We start from the raw sequence: 23,070 nt of genomic DNA, 5'->3' as shown, positions 1-23,070 counted from the left end.
GGATGTCATGGCTTTAGAAGCTTCTGATAGGCTAATTGACATCATTTGAGTCAATTGGAGGTATACCTGTGGATGTATTTCAAGGCCTACCTTCAAACGCAGTGCCTCTTTGCTTGACATGGGAAAATCTAAAGAAATCAGCCAAGACCTCAGAAAAAAAATTGTTGACCTACACAAGTACGGTTCATCCTTGGGAGCAATTTCCAAACCCCTGAAGGTACAACGTCCATCTGTACAAACAATAGTACGCAAGTATAAACACCATGGGACCACGCAGCCATCATACCACTCAGGAAGGAGACGCGTTCTGTCTCCTAGAGATGAACGTACTTTGGTGCGAAAAGTGCAAATCAATCCCAGAACAACAGCAAAGGACCTTGTGAAGATGCTGGAGGAAACCGATACAAAAGTATCTATGTCCACAGTAAAACGAGTCCTATATCGACATAACCTGAAAGGCCGCTCAGCAAGGAAGAAGCCACTGCTCCAAAACAGCCATAAAAAAACCAGACTACGGTTTGCAACTGCACATAGGGACAAAGATCGTACTTTTTGGAGAAATGTCCTCTGGTCTGCTTAAACAAAATAGAACTGTTTGGCCATAATGACCATCGTTATGTTTGGAGGAAAAAGGGGGAGGCTTGCAAGCCAAAGAACACCATCCCAACTGTGAAGCACGGGGGTGGCATCATCATGTTGTGGGGGTGCTTTGCTGCAGGAGGGACTGGTGCACTTCACAAAATAGATGGCATCATGAGGCAGGAAAATGATGTGGATATATTGAAGCAACATCTCAAGTCAGGAAGTTAAACCTTGTTTGCAAATGGGTCTTCCAAATGGACAATGACACCAACAATACTTCCAAAGTTGTGGCAAAATGGTTTAAGGACATGTCATGACGTTGGCCTGTGGGTAAGGTTTATGACCCCCCCCATAAATACCTTTCTCCCATCCCCTCTCTGACCCTACTGAAGGACTTGAATAGCCTGTGTTAAATATAGAGAGTCTGGGAACATCAAACAAATGGGGAAAAGGAACCATAATTTGGTAATTAAACCAGTTGGAAATATGCTTTGGAACGTAATGAGTATGGATTTCATTTCAGTTGTCATCTGAGACATTATGACTGATGACAGGACGACATAAACTGTACCTGGGAAAGTATCCACCCTCTAGTTATCAGAGTCACATGGAATTGTTATGCAATTGAAATGTTTGATATTGAAATTGTTTGTTAGGAGATTAAATGTAATTTTAGCTTCCAAATGAGAGAATTGGGTTTTCATAAGGAAAGTGCCCTGCTTGATCAGTGGCCCAACCCTGTGAAGAGACAGGGGTTATAAACGATGAAACACCTCCCTCCCCCTCTCCACTATATAAGCCTTTGACGAAAAGATAACCACGTTGTTCCAGTACGTAAGGTCTGCAGCCTCTACGTTAGAAGGACACACATGTCAAGAACAGAACTAAGCCAACCTCGGCGTGAGCTTTGGTGGCGAATGGTATGAACTTTGAGCTTATTCACTACAGAAGTGATACTTCCTAGCCGTTGAGTTAGCAGTGGCCTCTGTAGACGGGGGCTAGGAAAGGACGGACGACGGATCCAGTCTAACAGACAGACGAAGATACCACCACGTATCCAATTTACCACCAGAGACATTCTTGCGAGGACAGGAAGGTCTGTTGGCCAACCCGGCCAGCATCTACGACCAATCTACCAAAGCGCAGCTCAGAGTAAATATTTATTGCATTTTCCTTTTCCAAATGGGCGGTAATTTAGAATGCATAAGATAATGTATTTACGATAGCATAGCTGCTGTTTCTGTGTTCCTAAATCTTCCCGCTCTTTCATTCAAGCCCAACCCCCTTTCCTTTGTGTAACCAGCTTTCATACAGGTTCCGTTCACCAGGGGTGAATTCTGTATGACATCATTGTATTCTGTGTATTTGTAATTCTGTGTGATTAGTTAGGTATTTAGTAAATAAATAATTAAACCCAATTTTGTATTGCTGATTCAACTTGTTAGCCAGGGTTCGTGAAGATAGCCAAGAATTTACAACTTTCATTATGAGACTGAAAATAAGATAAGGGTTAATATTGACTGCTATCGATGTAAAATATTACAAAGTATTTTAAGAGTTTATTCGTAAGATAACGGCTCTATAAACGTTCTTCCGTGGTGCCCCGACTTTCTAGTTAATTACATTTACATGATTAGCTTAATCAGGTAATATTAATTACAGAGAAATCATTTTATAAGTTAGCATGTCATATCACTTAATCCGGCATAGCCAAAGACACGACAGACAACAAAGTCAAGGTATTGGAGTGGCCATCACAACGCCCTGACCTCAATCCCATAGATTTGTGGGCAGAACTTTTAAAAGCGTGTGCGAGCAAGGAGGCCTACAAACCTGACTCAGTTACACCAGCTCTGTCAGGAGGAATGGGCCAAAATTCACCCAACTTATTGTGGGAAGCTTGTGGAAGGCTACCCGAAACGTTTGACCCAAGTTAAACAATTTAAAGACAATGCTACCAAACACCAATTGAGTGTATTCTGACCCACTGGGAATGTGATGAAAGAAATAAAAGCTGAAATAAATCATTCTCTCTACTGTTATTCTGATATTTCACATTCTTAAAATAAAGTGGTGATCCTAACTGACCTTAGACAGGGAATTTTTACTAGGATTAAATGTCAGGAATTGTGAAAAACGGAGTTTAAATGTATTTGGCTAAGGTGTATGTAAACTTCCGACTTCAACTGTGTATTGTACTATTGCTGTATGGTGGTATTATACATTTTGTATTGTAGATATGTAGTGGTGTAATAATGTTATATGATATACTGTTTTATCTTTTGTTTTATATGTAATGTAAGTGCTTTAATGTGTTTGGACCCCAGGAAGAGTAGCTGCTGCCTTGGCATTTCAAATAAACTCTGGGTCTTAATGAATTGTTTACAACTGAATGACAGACAATCTATAAGAGACTCACAACAAACAGCTTTTGGCTGCAATTGAACAGACTGTCACCGAGGGCATGCACAATTGTGATATCACCAAAAGATAACACCGATTATTGGTGGGTGACTGAAAGACGAACGAGGTCCGTGGCGGTAATGCCATTTATGAAAGTTGCTAATCGCAATATAAAGTCAACAGAAGAAAAAGCCTAGAAGGAGGAGAGATGACTCGAAATTATTCGGTTGACCGTTTTATGTGTGGATTAATTGTCGGAGTAGAGGACCGTGTGCATTTCAGGTAAAATAATAACTAAATGTTTATATCCCAGGACAAATTAGCTAGCAACAGCAAGCTAGCTAGCAACAGCAAACTAGCTAAATAGGACAAATTAGCTAGCAAGTGCAAGCTAGATAGCTAAATTGCCATCAATGTTTAATGCTTTTTGACCTGTCCACAAATGAACGTAATTGGTTCAGAGTTTGGTTTGATATTTTAACCTGCGTGTCATGATCGCATTTGGTGTGGGGGGACAAAATAAATTCATGCAAAATGGCGCACGCGTGCAGCCGGTTTGGGTTTTGTGTAATCAGTCTGTGTCAGCCTGCGTAGAATAGTAAGGATGTAATCATGTATTATTACTACTACTACTACTACTACTACTGCTACTGCTACTGCTACTACTACTGCTACTACTACAGCTACTACTGCACGAGACTATACACCTGCCACATCAAGTTGATCCCTGCAATACAAGGATTTATTTTTGCAACCCGTCTGCCAAATCCATACATTACGCATGGTCCTCTTCATCAAGCACTCCTTCTCGAGGAAGCTTTCAAATCAGGAAAGCACCAATAATCATGTCACCAGCATTTAAATAATACGCCTGCTCTTAGATTTACGCAATGGTAAATCTAAGCGCAGGTGGTAATGCTATAGGTTCAGGTGTGTGTCAGAAATATTTGTACTATTTTCACTATAACAATTATCGGCTAAATAATTTCAAAAGTTTTGAGAAATAGCATCCACACAAGGGGGCGGCTTCATCTCAATGTATTTTTCAATTTTAGGCAATCCAAAAATATATTTAATTCTCCTTCCTCTTGTTTATATTATCGCTATATAAGCTTTTACATGTGTATTTTTCTGTCTTTATAATGCATGAATGTCAGGCGTCACGTCTGGAGGAAACCTGGCACTATCCCTACAGTGAAGCATGGTGGTGGCAGCATCTTGCTGTGGGTATGTTTTTTACGACAGGGACTGGGAGACTAGTCATGATTGAGTGTAACAGAGCAAAGTACAGAAGGTTCACTTTCCAACAGGACTACGACCCATAACGGCTGTCTAATACATGCCCACTGGATCTGATCACCAAAGATTTCACTACCTGCTTTTACATGACCATTCATTCTGGTTTGGATTTTTGCCATTTTTATTTAACCGTTCTGGTTAGCAATATCACTTTCATGGTTTTGTTTTCGCCCAACGGTTATTTTATAATCTATTGTTGCCCTGGATGTCTGCCTAGTTGAGGGCCTCTCTTCGGCCTCCTCTTGTTACCTGCTGCACTGCTCCCTGCCTGCCCTGGTCTGTCTCTCCCAGTCTGGTACAGGTGCCCCCGTGTCTCCCTCCCTCCCTCCCTCGAGCTTTGCTCGTCTACATCACACGCATACATGCTGACTTTTTTACTGATCTGCTGTTGGACTATTTGATTAGTGATTCTTGCTATGTTTGTATTATTATTTAGGAACGTTTTTATTTGAAGTCGTATCTCATTTAATATGAGGGTTTAGCGGTGTGTTGGCTACATATCTTAGATTGTTCTGTTCACTTTGTATGTGCTTAGTGCTGTGGTAATTGATAGGGCAATAAACAAACATGCTGATGTTGCTAATTTTGCTGTTGTCTACCTGGCTTTTACAGTGTTGGCGATACTTTTGGAGCCCTTTGCTCTGTGAATGAGGAAATATATGACTGTTTCTCCCTCGTGTTTTGGGGGAAACCACAAGCTTGCTCTGTAAATGCACGCGAGAACTATGCACATTTCTCCAAAACAACATGGGAGAAATTGGACTCTTGCGCTTACATGTCAGGACTGTTCTCTTGGTACTTAACCATGTCTCTGGACTTTACACATCTCTTGTAATATGTGGTGTTAAAGACTCTGGTGACTGTGGATTGTTGTTCAAGTGCTGTCTGTAAATCCAAATGTTGTAACCCTGATCTAGACTTGCCATTATCTTGCTGCTTCTACTTTCTGGAAATGTGCAATCTAACCCAGGTCCTGACATTTTTACACCTGCCGAATTAATTAGTCAGAGTGGCATGACGTTTCTGCATATTGTCACGGTTGTCGTAGGGTTTAGTGGACCAAGACGCAGTGGAGAAATGTGCACTCATCTTCTTTTTATTTAAACGGACAAGAAGGTGAACCAAAACAAACACGTACACAACAAAAACACAACGACTAATAACAGGCCGGTAAGGCAACAAAGCTATACCAAGCACATATCTCCCACAAATACTAAAACAAACACATACCTATTATAGAACCCTCAATCAACTAAACATAGAAATACAAATAACTAGACTGAACATAGAAATACATAAACATAGAACAGTGCCCAAAACCCGGAATACTAAATCAAACACCCTACAACAAACACCACCAGCCCGAACCACATAAAACAAATACCCCCTGCCACGTCCTGACCAAACTACAATAACAAATAACCCCTATTACTGGTCAGGACGTGACACATATGAATGTAAGAAGTCTTCTGCCGAAGCTTCATTTTGTGAATATATGGATAAAAACTGCAGACTCTGACATATTTATGACTTCTGAAACCTACCTTAAAAAATATTCTACAGACAGAAATATTGGCATAAATGGTTCCAATGTTTTTCGTGCAGATCGTAAATGTTGCTGTCGTGGTGTTGCTGTACATGTAAAAAAGACAAGTTCTTGGCGGTCGTTATGACTTCGGTTACTAAACCTAAGCAATTTGAATATCTGTCTTTGAACCTAAACCTCGGCTCATCTTTAAATATTGTTGTATCTTGTTGTTATAGACCTCCATCTGCTACTGCTGGCTCTCTGGAATGTATTTTTGAATTCTTATCACAGCATGTCAATTCTGAGTTTGTCTTGATGTGTGTTCTGAATCAGGACTGGTTAACATTAGCTCTGATCAACTCAAAATTCTATGCAATACCTATAATCTCACTCAGATTGTCAACAGTGTAAGGTATCCTCTGAAATCCTCTTTGATTGATTTGATCTTAACCAATACTCCTCATCGTTTTAATGCTTCTAGTATTTTTGCAAATTACATTAGTTATCACTGTGCTATTACCTGTGTGGGAGATGGTAAAATCCCTAAGCGATCTCCACGTGTCATTACGAAAAGAAACTGTAAGCAGTTTGATATTCAAGGCTTTTTTACATGATGTATCTAGCATCGAATGGAATAGAATTGAATTAGTCCCGGATGTTGAACCAGCCTTTTCTTACTTCCACAACGCATTCCAGGATGTATGCAATAGGCAATGCCCTTTAAAAAAAAAACAGGATAAAGGGCAGAGAGAACCCTTGGTTTACTAATGAACTGACTAAAATCATAAGGGAACGAAATGCTATGTGGGCTAAAGCAAGACGGTCTGGTACGGTGGATGTGGCTATGACCCAAAAACTGAAAGCAGACCACTACCTTAAATATACTTCGGAATCGAGCCCAGGGTCTGTCGCAGCCAGCCGCGACCGGGAGACACATGAAGTAGTTTGGCCAGCCGTGATGTCCTTGTCCCATCGCTCTCAAGCGACTCCTGTGGTGGGCCGGGCGCATGCACGCTGACATGGTCGCCAGGTGTACGATGTTTCCTCCGACTCATTGGTTCGGCTGGCTTCCGGGTTAAGCGGGCATTGTGGCAAGAAGCAGTGCGGCTTGGCTGGGTCATGTTTCGGAGGACGCATGGCTCTCGACCTTCGCCTCCCCCAAGTCTGTACGGAAGTTGCAGCGATGGGACAAGACTGTAACTACCAATTGGATACCACAAAATCGGAGAGAAAAATTATAATTTAAATCTACTTTGGATCATTTCAATAATTCCTCCAAATGTTGGCAAGTAGTGAAAGGTTTGGAGTGCAAACAATGTTTGTTGGTAGACACACAGATTGTAACTGAGAGAACCTCTATTCTGAAAGCCTTGAATCAGCATTTTCTAGATGCAGGCAGTTTATTTGATAAGGTTAAAACGTATAAATGAGCCCCCTGTGAATTTACCTGACACCATTGTGCACTCCTTCTCGAGGTTCTCCTTCTCATCCTTCTCTGTTTTAGAAGTGCGTAAAGCACTGAAAGAAATTGATGGAAAGAAATCCCCTGGCCCTGATTATCTAGACCCCCGGCTCCTACACCTATCTGCTGACATCATTGCTCCCCCCTTAACATGCATTTTTAACCTCATGCTTGACGTTAAGGAAATCCCAAAGTTATGGAAATCTACTTTTGTACTGCCTCTCCTGAAAAGTTGAGATCCTTCGTTACTTGAAAACTATCGACCCATATCAAAATTGTCTGTACTGTCAAAGATACTGGAGTCCTTAGTTAGTAGGCAGATGAAGGCCTACCTCCAAGAAAACAACATATTAAATGGAATGAAATCAGGTTTTAGGTCTGGCCATGGCACTGTTTCAGCAAAATAGAAGATTTTGAATGACATCCACTGCGCGTGACAAGAAGTTACATTGTGTGTCTGTCTTTATTGATGTTTCGAAGGCATTTGACACCGTGGACCATGCTATGTTGGTGCAAAGGTTAAAATGTTGTGAAATTACTGGTCATGCTCTAGATTGGTTCATAAATAACCTATCAATTCATACACAATGTGTAATGGCGGATAGTTGTAAATCTGAGTCCATAGAGTTGTACTCAGGTGTTCCACAAGGTTCTATTTTGGGCCCACTGTTGTTCATTTTGTATATCAACAACATTGGGGATCATATTGAAAGAGTGGATGTTCATTTTTATGCAGATGGTACTATTCTTTATTCTAGTGGTAGTAGTTTATCTTTAGCTTTTGAAAATGCCCAAAGAGCTTTTAACACCATGCAACAGAATCTGTATGATTTGAAGCTGGTTCTGAATTCGGGTAAAACAAAATGCATGGTATTTTCAAATGCCAGGCATTTTACTAATCATGTCATTGCTATATTGGATGGACATACTATAGAGCAAATCAAAATGTACACATTTTTGGGAGTGTGGGTTGATGACAAGCTGAGCTTCACTGTTAATGTGGAAAACTTGATAAGGAAGCTCAAGTGAGAATACGTTTTTATTACTGGCATAAGGCTTGTTTTTCTCTGGAGGCCAGGAAGGAGCTGGTACGATGTACATTACTGACGGTTTTAGATTTTAGTTACACTGCTCAAAAAAATAAAGGGAACACTTAAACAACACAATGTAACTCCAAGTCAATCACACTTCTGTGAAATCAAACAGTCCACTTAGGAAGCAACACTGATTGACAATACATTTCACATGCTGTTGTGCAAATGGAATAGACAACAGGTGGAAATTATAGGCAATTAGCAAGACACCCCCAATAAAGGAGTGGTTCTATAGGAGGGGACCACAGACCACTTCTCAGTTCCTATGCTTCCTGGCTGATGTTTTGGTCAGTTTTGAATGCTGGCGGTGCTTTCACTCTAGTGGTAGCATGAGAAGGAGTCTACAACCCACACAAGTGGCTCAGGTAGTGCAGCTCATCCAGGATGGCACATCAATGCGAGCTATGGCAAGAAGGTTTGCTGTGTCTGTCAGCGTAGTGTCCAGAGCATGGAGGCGCTACCAGGAGACAGGCCAGTACATCAGGAGACGTGGAGGAGGCCGTAGGAGGGCAACAACCCAGCAGCAGGACCGCTACCTCCGCCTTTGTGCAAGGAGGAGCAGGAGGAGCACTGCCAGAGCCCTGCAAAATGACCTCCAGCAGGCCACAAATGTGCATGTGTCTGCTCAAACGGTCAGAAACAGACTCCATGAGGGTGGTATGAGGGCCCGACGTCCAGAGGTGGGGGTTGTGCTTACAGACCAACACCGTGCAGGACGTTTGGCATTTGCCAGAGAACACCAATATTGGCAAATTCGCCACTGGCGCCCTGTGCTCTTCACAGATGAAAGCAGGTTCACACTGAGCACGTGACAGACGTGACAGAGTCTGGAGACGCCGTGGAGAACGTTCTGCTGCCTGCAACATCCTCCAGCCTGACCGGTTTGGCGGTGGGTCAGTCATGGTGTGGGGTGGCATTTCTTTGGGGGGCCGCACAGCCCTCCATGTGCTCGCCAGAGGTAGCCTGACTGCCATTAGGTACCGAGATGAGATCCTCAGACCCCTTGTGAGACCATATGCTGGTGCGGTTGGCCCTGGGTTCCTCCTAATGCAAGACAATGCTAGACCTCATGTGGCTGGAGTGTGTCAGCAGTTCCTGCAAGAGGAAGGCATTGATGCTATGGACTGGCCCGCCCGTTCCCCAGACCTGAATCCAATTGAGCACATCTGGGACATCATGTCTCGCTCCATCCACCAACGCCACGTTGCACCACAGACTGTCCAGGAGTTGGCAGATGCTTTAGTCCAGGTCTGGGAGGAGATCCCTCAGGAGACCATCTGCCACCTCATCAGGAGCATGCCCAGGCGTTGTAGGGAGGTCATACAGGCACTTGAAGGCCACACACACTACTGAGCTTCATTTTGACTTGTTTTAAGGACATTACATCAAAGTTGGATCAGCCTGTAGTGTGGTTTTCCACTTTAATTTTGAGTGACTCCAAATCCAGACCTCCATGGGTTGATAAATTGGATTTCCATTGATTATTTTTGTGTGATTTTGTTGTCAGCACATTCAACTATGTAAAGAAAAAAGTATTTAATAAGATTATTTCTTTCATTCAGATCTAGAATGTGTTGTTTAAGTGTTCCCTTTATTTTTTTGAGCAGTATATATATATATATATATATATATATATATATATATATATATATATATAATACAGGCCTCAACCACTACCCTGAGAGCACTTGATTCAGTCTGTCATGTAGCCCTCAGGTTCATTACCAATCAAAAACGTCTAACACATCATTGTGATCTCTACAGCGCCTGGTCGTCATTGACCTTGCGTAGACTTAAACACTGGTATACACTGATTTATAGGGCCATACTGGATAAAATGCCACTTTATCTCTGTTCTTTTTTAATCAGGTCAGTAAATAAATATAAATTACGGTCCCATTCTCATTTGCTTTTAACTGTACCAAGAATTACAACAGGTCATGGTAGAAAGAGTTTTAGTTACTCAGCTCTGTGGTCCTAGAATTCTCTCCTGAACATTTTAAAATTTGATGATCTAGTCCCGTTGGTGGAGTTAAATACACCTCAAATACAGGTGTGCCATGCTTGTAGCAAACAACTCAAGGCCGTAATCGCTGCAACGGTGCTTCAACAAAGTACTGAGTTAAGGGTCTGAATACTTATGTAAATGTGATAATTTTTTACAATATGTTTTTATAAATTTGCAAACATTTCTAAAAATCTTACTTTGTCATTGTGGGGTATTGTGTGTAGATTGATGAGGAAAAAAACATTTAATCCATTTTTAAAATAAGGCTGTAACTTAACAAAATGTGGAAAAAGTCAAGGGGTCTCAATATTTTCCAAATGCACTGTATGTACATATCTACCTCAATTACCTCGTACTCCTGCACATCATCTTGGTAATGGCCAAGTTATTGTGACTCCTGGTGTATTTATTACTACGTGTTTTACTTTTCTACTATTTCTCTATTTTATTTATCTCTGCATTTTTGGGAAGGGCCCGTAAGTAAGCATTTCACTGTTAGTCTAGACCTGTTATTTATGAAGTATGTGTCTAATGCAATTTGATTTGATTTGATTTTGCATTCACTCACAATTGACCGCTGCCCCAACTGCACTGTTAATATAGATAAATAGATAAGTGCATATAACGATACAATTTAGTAGTCCAACAGCACAAGCAACGAATTAATGTTTGAACACATTCTTCTTGGCCATGGGAATTCTGAAGTGCTAGCCAGAGAGAAACATAAAGAAGCAAACACATGATTGATGCAAATATCATAGAAGAGTGCAATTGTCTTTAGGACAGCTGTTTTTTAGTTATGACATTAGTATTGCTTTACATAATTTGCAATTGTTGTTTTGTATGTGTGTCTTTAGTTTTGTTCAGTGTTGTGTTAGTGTATGTAAGTTGTTTTGTCTGAAACTTTGTTCCCCCTGCTGCTGTTGGACCAGGTCTCTGAGAAAAACCCGTATAAATAAAGGTTAAATAATAAAAAATAAAAAATAAAAAGCACACAGCCAAGACAACGCAGGAGTGGCTTCGGGACAATCCACTGAATGTCTTTCAGTGGCCCAGCCAGAGCCCGGACTTGAACCCAATCTAACATCTCTGGAGAGACCTGAAAATAGCTGTGCAGCAACGCTCCCCATCTAAACTGACAGAGCTTGAGAGGATCTGCAAAAATAATCGGAGAAACTCCCCAAATACAGGTGTGCCATGCTTGCAGCGTCTTACCCAAGAAAACTCAAGGCTGTAATTGCTGCCAATGGTGCTTCAACAAAGTACTGAGTAAAGGGTCTGTATACTTGTGTAAATGTGACAAAGCGTCCTACAAAGACCTGCCCCTTATTGTTGGAATGGAGCATAACTAGATGAGCTGTCTTAATGTTAAAGGGTCCCATATTAACTCAAAAAGCATCCAACCAGGGAATGTAGAATAACCGAAGCGCAACAATAAGGGCCACTTACACGCAAAGAAAGAGTGTTAAGTGTTAACGGTGCCTGCCTTATTTTCTTAGCTTCTGCTTTCACTAGCTACCTCAGCTCCTTTCCACTGTTTCACATTAAGCTGTTGCTCCTTTCTAGAGCCAGGCTCTCTCTCTATCAGGTTTCAGGAGTAAACACAAAGGAAGGTGAAGTTGAATTTACATACCTTCTCCCCGACTTCACCTTTTTGCCCATCTTCTCCCATGTCACCCTGTGTGCAAAACAGCAGACAAGCAATTATATTTACCAAGTATCTTGAAATGGCTTATTCATAATTTACAAACAGATAATAACATTGGAAATTAAATAGAATAATTGTGGCTATTCAGACTAGAACACATGTTCTAGTACATAGTAGCTGTTAACAAATGACAGTTGACACAATGCAAGGCTCAGTAACACACTATTGGTGCTGATTTCACATCTTGGCTTCTGTAGTCTCATCCATAGTCTCGACTAGCATGAGAAACATCATAACTGTTGACAAATTCAAGAGCATTGAACAGATTGCCCCTGACCTAAGGGTATCACTTCGCTGAGAGGTAGTGAGAAGAGGCCACGTCCCTTTGGGCATGCTACAGTAAATAAGGCCTTCTCTGTGATTGGGGCGATGGTGCCAATGAGCTGACGAGTAACCACATCCCCTCTACCTCCCTGGCCCAGGGGACAGGGGGAGAGTTTTCACCTCCCTCTCACACCCAGCCAATGATAGCAAATCAAATCATTAGACTGGGAGGAGCGGAGCTGGGACTTTTGTTTGCCCAGCATCACCACTGCATAGCCTCCAAATCTTGGCTGATTAGGTTCCACCAAGGCCTTGCAACAAGCTCGGTCCTATGACTCAACATAATTGACTCTGCTGATGTCCGGAAACTTGGAGGGATTTGTGACATGCCCTCTAAAAACGGTTAGATATAAAGTGATTCAATGGAACCTTTCTATAAAATGTGACTCGTTTCAGGAAACTAGACGTATGTCGCACATCAGGAGAAGCATTTGAACGTAAACATATTTTCTTTTATCAAAATGTTATTTTTTTTGCAGAAATGCCTTGTGGAAAATGTGAAATTTCATGTGCTTTAATGAGAAAACTTGTATTCCATCTGTAAATACGAATACAATTACGAGCCTAGTTGGTTAAGCCACAGAAAAAGTCAGGAACCTTCCCACTAGCCATGATTGGCTGAAATAATGGATGGGCTGGACATGCCAGGAGATGAGTTTGGATTGGTCTGCCATGTAGTATGCTTCTGTCTTATAACGTGGGCTACTCAGTACGTGCCGTTTTTGAAAGAAATAACATTAGCCGTCGAGAACGACAAAAGTTTTGTAACTTTTCTCAACAACATTGATGCCCTGAATTTAGCCGCCGCTATCAACAGATCAGTTGGAAAAAGTGATGGGCTACTTTCAGCACAAGCTGCGGTCAGTGTGAACTGGAGTGACTTGACACAACACTAGCAAACAAGATGTAGCTGCAAACAAAATGGGGTTAAATGGTTCCAGTCTGCCGTTCATCCATATATATGGATAAGAGTCTAGCTACATTTTCAGATATTATATGTTTTTTATAGAGTCAGAAAGTGGTTTTCATTGCAAGTTAAAATGTACTGTTAGCTAGCTAGCAAACATTAGCTTGCTGGCTCGCTAGCTAACATTGCGTGTATAATCTGTGTAGTAATATTATTTCAATCAAAAATCCATTTGCCTTGCTAGTTAGACCCTACTGTTAGCTAGCTAACGTTGAACCTAGTTGGTTAGCTATTTAGCTACCTGCAGATTAATAATACAGCTATGACAATGTTTGTATTGGTAGTAGTATGAGTTGGGATTGTGCCGGTTCATTGTTTAGCTAGCTTTTGTCTAAACAAAAGACTCCACTTAGCCAGATGATTACATGACCCATCAAGTTAGCCAAGTGTGTCTGGGGGTGATTATGGCCATCTCCTGTATTTCATGTACATGTGTACATGTCTAGACAATAGTGACCAATCCACTTATCTAGATGTGGCTGGGGGATGGTTATAGCATTTCCTTCACATGATCCATCAATTTAGACAAGTGTGTCAGGTAAGCGTCATCTAATAATTCTAAAATTGTATTTAAAGAAACGTGGACACTTTCTGTTTTTGATATTGCTACTATGCAAGTAAGCATTTCACTGTACCGTTTACATCTTCTGTATCCTGTGCATGTGACAAATAAACATAGATTTTAATTTGATATAGTGTGTGTTTACCAGAGACAAAAATGTGAAGAACAACGTGACCTGCACCAAAGTCAGATTACGATATAGGCCAAGGACTAGATACGTTTTTGTCCTTATTGTAGGCTACTACCTTTACCACTTTTAGTCTTGAAATCTTTGGTTAGCTACTCACTCTGTTTAGCACATGGCCTCACATATGAATCCTTAAAGAGATGGGTGGGGCTAAGGCTGAATTATGATGAATGGGTGTAGACAAAAAATAGCTCTCCAGTAGGTGAACCAAAACATTCAATGGACATTTTCTCAAAAGTGTTTATCAACTTTCAAAGCAGAATGACTTTCCCATTGTTCCTCAACTGCAGTGCATGATATACAATTTTCTAGCTCTGTCTCTACTTTTAACGAATGTAAAAAACACAATTTCAAATTTTGCTACATAAGACTGAATCGAGGCGGTCAATTACACATGTTTTAGTCATTTAGTAGACATTCTTACTCAGAGTGACTTACAGGAGCAATTAGGGTTAAGTGCCTTGTTCAAGGGTACATCGACAGATTCATAACCTAATCTGCTCTGCTATTCAAACCAGCGACCTTTCGGTTGCTAGGCTACCTGCCACCCAATTGTATGGATCAGTTTAAAACGAATCCTGATTATCTTTACATCCAGTCAACTACGGTAGGTAAGCTTAATGGCAGTCATGACCATGTCAAGTTATTACGCCTGTTCATGACTTATATAATGCTACAGTGTAAAGATGGAAAATCAAAGTAACTGTTACACTAAACTACAAAGGATGGTTTAGTTCACTGTTACTCTAAACTAAGTTAACTGTTACTCTAAACCAGGGCTGGCCAATCCTGATCCCAGGTTTCCATCCTAAGTGTTAACTTCTGGTTTTCATCCTCTCCTTCTAATCAGGGACTAATTCAGACCTGAGACACCAGGAAGTGCAATTAACTAGCAGGCAGAATGAAAAAACAGAAGAGTTTTGGCCCTCCAGGACCAGGATTGGGCAGCCCTGCCTAAACCATGCACAACTTGAACTTTAGTGCAGATCTCAAATTGACATCCATGCAAGATTAAAAACCCTTGAGACCAATAATACAAAACTGTTGACACAAGATCATATAACATTATTACATAATATATTTTATATCCTCAAGAAACTAAACATAATTTTGCATAGAGGGGTGGGTTGAACATGAAGTCTGACAATTAAAATCAAGTCTTTACCTTTTCACCTCGCTCTCCCATTTCACCCTATTGGAAAAGAAAGCAGACGGTGTTAAACACACAAAGGCTGTGGGAATGTTGAGTTAAGGGAAATTATGGCAGCCAGTCCCAGATCGTATCTGGGGTAAAATTCAGCTCCCTCCTTAGATCCGAGTAGGCTGGTGGGAGGAGCTATAGGAGGATGGGCTCATTGTAATGGCTGGAATGGAATTGTATCAAACACAAACATGCAAACCACATGTTTGACTCCGTCCCATTAATTCCATTCCACTTCGATTAATTTATTTCCAACACTTTCTTTTCCCTCCTTGCCTCGTTTGACCTTTCCCAGTCTCCTCCCACTCACAAGGCAGGCAATACACTTGTAAGTTCGTGGTTGAAGATATCCCTCTAGTGGTGTGGGGGCTGTGCTTTGGCAAAGTGGGTGGTATTATATCCTGCCTGTTTGGCCCTGTCCGGGGGAATCATCGGATGGGGCCACAGTGTCTCCTGACCCCACCTGTCTCAGCCTCCAGTATTTATGCTGCAGTAGTTTATGTGTCGGGGGGCTAGGGTCAGTCTGTTATATCTGGAGTATTTCTCCTGTCTTATCCGGTGTCCTGTGTGAATTTAAGTATGCTCTCTCTAATTCTCTCTTTCTTTCTTTCTTTCTTTCTTTCTTTCTCTCTCTCGGAGGACCTGAGCCCTAGGACCATGCCTCAGGACTACCTGGCATGATGACTCCTTGCTGTCCCCAGTCCACCTGGCCGTGCTGCTGCTCCAGTTTCAACTGTTCTGCCTGTAAATTTCAAGCTTCTCCCTCTAACCCTAGGAAACTCTATTCCACCTTCTCCTCCCTCCATCTATGCAGATTACTTGTCAACCACTTTGAAAAGAAGGTTGACATCCACTCCTCATTCACTCAGCCTATTGAGATAAACTGGTCCCACTCACACAGAACTACCTTATGTCTTGACCTCTTTCTCCCCTCTCTTCAGATAAAATCCTGCGTCTAGTGAGCCCCTCCCCCCCTGACCAGCTTGACCCCCTCCTCTCTTCTCCAAACCATCTCTGGAGACCTACTTCTCTCATCAGCTCATCCCTGACTTCAAAATGGACAGTAGCTCCCCTCCTCAAGAAACCAACACTCAACCCCTCTGACGTCAAACGATAAATCAGTATCTCTTTCTTGATTTCAAACACTTGAGCGTGTTGTCTCTGACCAACTCTCTCGCTATCTCAGAATTATCTTCTTGACCTTAAGCAGTCAGGCTTCAAGACGGTCAGTCAACTGAGAATGCTCTTCTCTGTGCCACGAAGGTTCTCCGCACTGCCAAAGCTGACTCTCTCTCTCCTGTTCTCATCCTCCTAGATCTATCCGCTGCCGTGAATCATCAGATCATGCTCTCCACCCTCTCAGGGCTGGGTGTTTCAGGCTCTGCACACTATTGGATTACATCCTACCTGGTAAGCCGCTCCTACCAGGTGACATGGAGAGGATCTGTGTCTGCACTACTGGTGTCCACCAGGGCTTAGTTCTAGGCCCTCTTCTCTCTATACACCAAGTCACTCGGCTCATCATATCCTTACATGGTCTCTCCTATCATTGCTATGTGGATAACACTCAACTACTCCCCCCCTTCTGACACCCAGGTGGCGACACGCTTCTCTGCATGCCTGGCAGATGTTGGCCCACCACCTTGGATGTCGACCCACCACCTCAACAAGACTGAGCTGCTGAGCTGCTCTTCCTCTCAGGGGAAGGCCTGCCCCATATACTACCCACCATTGTGACCTGTATGCTCTCGTTGGCTGGTCCTTGCTACATATTCGTCGCCAAACCCACTGGCTCCAGGTCATCTATAAGTCTTTGCTAGGTCAAGCTCCGCCTTATCTCAGCTCACTGGTCACCATAGCAACACCCACCCGTAACACATGCTCCAGCAGGTATATATCACTCCCTGGTCATCCCCAAAGCCAACACCTACTTTGGCCGCCTTTCATTCCAGTTCTCTGCTGCCAATGACTGGAACGAATTGCAAAAATCACTGAAGTTGGAGATTTATCTCCCTTACCAACTTTAAGCGTCAGCTGTCAGAGCAGCTTACCGATCACTGCAGCTGTACACAGCCCATCTGTAAATAGCCCATCCAACTACCTACCTCATCCCCATATTTGTTTTTGTTTTTCTGCTCTTTTGCACACCAGTATTTCTACTTGCACATCCTCATCTGCACATATATCGCTCCAGTGTAAATTGCTAAATTGTAATTATTTTCCACTATGGCCTATTTATTGCTGTCACGGCCGTCGTAGTGAGTGGACCAAAACGCAGCGGGAACGTGTAAACTCATCTTCTTATTTTATTAAAGAAGGAAAACAAAAGAAACACGTATACAAAAACAACAAATGACACTAAACAGTCCTGTCAGGTGCACGAACACAAAACAGGAAACAACTACCGACAAAAAAAAACATGAAAAACACCCATACTAAATAGGACCTTCAATTAGAGGCAGCGAGGAACAGCTGCCTCCAATTGAAGGTCAAAACAATAAACTAGACATAGAAATAGAAAAACTAGAAAATAGAACATAGAAATACAAAACATAGAACATTTCTCAAAAACCCCGACAACACAAAACAAACACACCCCTGCCACGTCCTGACCAAACTACAATAACAAATAACCCCTTATACTGGTCAGGACGTGACAATTGCCTTACCTCCTTACTTCATTTGCACACACTGTATACAGATTTTTCTATTGTGTTATTGACTGTACATTTGTTTATCCAATGTGTAACTCTGTGTTTTTGTCGCTTTATGAGAACTTGTTCTCAACTGGCCTACCTGGTTAAATAAAGGTGAAATAAAACTCCATGACCTCTCCATCAAGGTTGACAATTCCACTGTGTCCCCCTCCCAGAGTACAAAGAACCTTGGCATGACCCTGAACAACACTCTGCCATTCTCTGCAAACATCAAAGCAGTTACTCGCTCCTGCAGGTTCATGCTCTACAACATCCATAGAGAGCAGGTCCTAATCCAGGCACTTGTCATCTCCCGTCTTGGCTACTGCAACTCGCTGTTGGCTGGGCTCCCCGCTTTTGCCATCAAATCCCTGCAACTTATCCAAAATGATGCAGCCCGCCTGGTGTTCAGCCTTCCCAAGTTCTCACGTCACCCCACACTCCACTGGCTCGCCTCCACTACAACACCATGTTACTTGCCTACGGAGCAGCAAGAGGAACTGCCCTTCCCTACCTTCAAGCTATGCTCAGCTGGACCCCAACCCGAGCACTCCATTCTGCCACTTCTAGTCTCTTGGCCCTCCCACCCCTATGGTGGAACTAGCTTCCCCCTGAAGCTAGGACAGCAGGGTTCCTGCCCATCTTCTGAAAACATCTGAAATCCTACCTCTTCAAAGAGTATCCTAAATAATTCCAGCGCAACCACCATCCCTTCCTTTCGTGAACTAACACTTGCATTTTCCCTTTTTTCCCACTGACTTTGCTGACAGCTACTTTGAGGAAAAATGTACTTACTATGACTGTGATATGTAGTTGTCCCGCCTAGCTATCTTAAGATGAATATACTAAGTCGCTCTGGATAAGTGTCTGCTAAATGACTAAAATGTAAAATGTACCAATACTCCAATATAACAGGATATCGGGTAACAGAGGGCATTATTACACCTTCCCTCTGGTACCAGTATATTTACCTAACTGATTTAAACATTTTACATTTATTTCACAGCACTCACGGCTGACCCTGGTGACATGGTTGATTGTTATGACAATTCTTAGCTCTTATTTAATTATTTACTATAGGTATATACACTCATGGTTCCAAACAGGATTCATAAAAAGGAAAACTTCATCACCTGTAGGTTTCTCCATGAAAGAGAACCCAGATGAAGACCTATTGACCAAAATGTAGACGTGAGCTCCATTAAATTGTTTGGAGCATCCAAGATCACGGTGGCATGGTTGGCCTCAGTTGCTGGGACCTCTACTATCTGACAACAAGTCTGAAGCTGCTTGGTCTGCTAGCATAGCTTCTTTGACAGCTTGAACACAGTCTGCAACTCTGTAACCTTTGAGACTGGGACAGCGGATTGTCTCGGGCTTGTGGCTGTGTAAATCTCTTCTGTTTGTTGCTGTTTTCCATATACCCTGCAACCTGTCCTGGCTGGAACTGTATGGAGTACCAGTGTTAGCCTATGCTGCTACCAAAGCTAATGGAGAGGACACTGTTTTCCCAACACTGGGGCATAATCTTTTAAATCAACAAAAGTATGTCTACAAGCAGTTGTTACAGCAACAGGAAAATAGTTTCAAGAGATTTGTCCAAATAATGGTGGATTCAACAAACAAAAGAATGGACAATCTGACCAGAGAGGTCCAGGACCTTAAGAAAAGCTTGCAGTTCTCCCTGGGAGAGGTGGATGTCCTGAATGGGACTTGCAGCAGGATGACAACAAACAAGAGATGACAGGAGCACTGTCTGAATCATCATTAACTCTTGAGGGACAATCCAGATGTAATAACATTGTTGTGGATGGCATACCAGAGTCTCCACATGAGAACTGGACTGAGTCTGAGGAGAAAGTGAGAAAAACTATCACAGAAAAGCTGCAGATGGATCATAGGAATATTGAATTGGAGGCTACCACAGGACTGGACAACCTGTGACCAGCTCAGGTGACAGACCAAGGACGATAGTGTTCAAGTTCCTAAGGTTCAAGGACAAGATTGCTGCTCTGGAGAGAGCCAGGAACTTTAGAGGAACCAACATCTTCCTCAATGAGGTCTATTCAGAAGCTGTGCGCCAGAGGCGAAAATAACTTATCCCAGCCATGAAAACTACCAGAGAGAGTGGTGTCGTGTCTTTGGCTATGCCGGATTAAGTGATATTTACATTTACATTTTTACATTTAAGTCATTTAGCAGACGCTCTTATCCAGAGCGACTTACAAATTGGTGCATTCACCTTATGATATCCAGTGGAACAACCACTTTACAATAGTGCATCTAAATCTTTTAAGGGGGGGGGGGGGGTCAGAAGGATTACTTTATCCTATCCTAGGTATTCCTTAAAGAGGTGGGGTTTCAGGTGTCTCCGGAAGGTGGTGATTGACTCCGCTGTCCTGGCGTCGTGAGGGAGCTTGTTCCACCATTGGGGTGCCAGAGCAGCGAACAGTTTTGACTGGGCTGAGCGGGAACTGTGCTTCCTCAGAGGTAGGGGGGCCAGCAGGCCAGAGGTGGATGAACGCAGTGCCCTTGTTTGGGTGTAGGGCCTGATCAGAGCCTGAAGGTATGGAGGTGCCGTTCCCTTCACAGCTTCGTAGGCAATCACCATGGTCTTGTAGTGGATGTGAGCTTCAACTGGAAGCCAGTGGAGAGAGCGGAGGAGCGGGGTGACGTGAGAGAACTTGGGAAGGTTGAACACCAGACGGGCTGCGGCGTTCTGGATGAGTTGTAGGGGTTTAATGGTACAGGCAGGGAGCCCAGCCAACAGCGAGTTGCAGTAATCCAGACGGGAGATGACAAGTGCTTGGATTAGGACCTGCGCCGCTTCCTGTGTGATATGACATGCTAACCTATAAAATTCTTTCTCTGTAATTAATATTACCTGATTAAACTAATCATGTAAATGTAATTAACTAGAAAGTCGGGGCACCACGGAAGAACGTTTATAGAGCTGTTATCTTCCGAATAAACTCTTAAAATACTTAGTAATATTTTACATCGATAGCAGTCAATATTAACCCTTATCTTATTTTCAGTCTCATAATGAAAGTTGTAAATTCTTGGTTATCTTCACGAACCCTGGCTAACAAGTTGAATCAGCAATACAAAATTGGGTTTAATTATTTATTTACTAAATACTTAACCTCTATGGGCTAGGTGGGACGCTAGCGTGCCACCCGTGGTGCACTCCATCAACAGCAGGTGCATTTCAAGAGCGGCAAATTTGAATCCAAATAAATGTCAAAATTCAAATTTTTCAAACATACAACTATTTTACACCCTTTGAAAGATAAACATCTCCTTAATCTAACCACGTTTTACGATTTCAAAAAGATTTTACGGCAAAAGCATTAATTTAGAGTATGTTAGGACAGTACATTTACAAGAGTTGTGTGTAATGTTTTGTCAAGTCAAAGACAGGGTCACCAAAACCATAAAACCAGCTAAAATGATGCACTAACCTTTTACAATCTCCATCAGATGACACTCCTAGGACATTATGTTAGACAATGCATGCATTTTTAGTTCTATCAAGTTCATATTTATATCCAAAAACAGCGTTTTACTATGGCATTGATGTTGAGGAAATCGTTTCCCTCCAATAACCGGCAGTCAAGTCAGCGTCACAAATTAAATAATTAAAATTAGAAAACATTGGTAAAATATTATATTGTCATTTAAAGAATTATAGATTTACATCTCTTGAACGCAATCAACTTGCCAGATTTAAAAATAACCTTACTGGGAAATCACACTTTGCAATAATCTGAGCACTGCGCCCAGAAAAATACGCGTTGCGATACAGACTAGACGTCATGTTGGGGAGATCTAAAATCGAAAATACTATGTAAATAATCCATTACCTTTGATTCTCTTCATCAGATGTCACTTCCAGGTATCACAGGTCCATAACGAATGTAGTTTTGTTCAAAAAAGCTCATCATTTATGTCCAAAAATCTCCGTCTTGTTAGCACATGATCTAAGCCAGCCGGACTTCTCGTCATGAACGAGGGGAAAAAATATATTTACGTTCGTTCAAACATGTCAAACGTTGTATAGCATAAATCATTAGGGCCTTTTTTAACCAGAACATGAATAATATTCAAGGTGGACGAATGCATACTCTTTTATAACGTATTGGAACGAGGGTACCCAACATGAACTCGCGCGCCAGGTGTCTAATGGGACATCATCGTTCCATGGCTCTTGTTCGGTCAGATCTCCCTCCAGAAGACTCAAAACACTTTGTAAAGGCTGGTGACATCTAGTGGAAGCAATAGGAAGTGCCAAAATATTCCTCAGCCCCTGTGTTTTTCAATGGGATAGGTTTAAAGTCAATACAACACATCAGGTATCCACTTCCTGTCAGAAAATGTCTCAGGGTTTTGCCTGCCAAATGAGTTCTGTTATACTCACAGACACCATTCAAACAGTTTTAGAAACTTTAGAGTGTTTTCTATCCATATATAATAAGTATATGCATATTCTAGTTACTGGGTAGGATTAGTAACCAGATTAAATCGGGTACATTTTTTTTATCCAGACGTGCAAATGCTGCCCCCTAGCCCTAACAGGTTAAACTAATCACACAGAATTACAAATACACAGAATACAATGATGTCATACAGAATTCACCCCTGGTGAACGGAACCTGTATGAAAGCTGGTTACACAAAGGAAAGGGGGTTGGGCTTGAATGAAAGAGCGGGAAGATTTAGGAACACAGAAACAGCAGCTATGCTATCGTAAATACATTATCTTATGCATTCTAAATTACCGCCCATTTGGAAAAGGAAAATGCAATAAATATTTACTCTGAGCTGCGCTTCGGTAGATTGGTCGTAGATGCTGGCCGGGTTGGCCAACAGACCTTCCGTACTCGGAAGAATGTCTCTGGTGGTAAATTGGATACGTGGTGGTATCTTCGTCCGTCTGTTAGACTGGGTCCGTCGTCCGTCCTTTCCTAGCCCACGTCGACAGCGGCCGCTGCTAACTCAACGGCTAGGAAGTATCACTTCTGTAGTGAATAAGCTCAAAGTTCATACC

The 23,070-nt window shown here is 42.1% G+C and overlaps 1 protein-coding gene across 17 annotated transcripts in view; it reads right to left on the bottom strand.

The window, feature by feature from the left end:
* The window catches only part of col25a1 (collagen type XXV alpha 1 chain), a 193,911-nt gene that overhangs the window by 76,634 nt on the left and 94,207 nt on the right, over positions 1-23,070 (bottom strand). For all 17 annotated transcript variants that reach the window (XR_014381379.1, XR_014381380.1, XM_082965040.1 and 14 more), the window contains exons 7-8: positions 15,290-15,316; positions 12,010-12,054 (exon numbers count right to left, since the gene is read on the bottom strand). Coding sequence is in view for 15 of the 17 variants with exons in the window: in XM_082965040.1 (XP_082821166.1) it covers positions 12,010-12,054; positions 15,290-15,316 (72 nt within the window). In the remaining 2 variants the exon portion in view is untranslated. The remainder of the gene's footprint in view (positions 1-12,009; positions 12,055-15,289; positions 15,317-23,070) is intronic.

The sequence above is a fragment of the Salmo salar genome, chromosome 18, assembly GCF_965601325.2.
Source record: "Salmo salar chromosome 18, fSalSal1, whole genome shotgun sequence".
Classification (NCBI taxonomy): domain Eukaryota; kingdom Metazoa; phylum Chordata; class Actinopteri; order Salmoniformes; family Salmonidae; genus Salmo; species Salmo salar.
The sequence above is the reverse complement of the archived record's forward strand: the minus strand, read 5'-3'. Positions and strand labels throughout refer to the sequence as shown.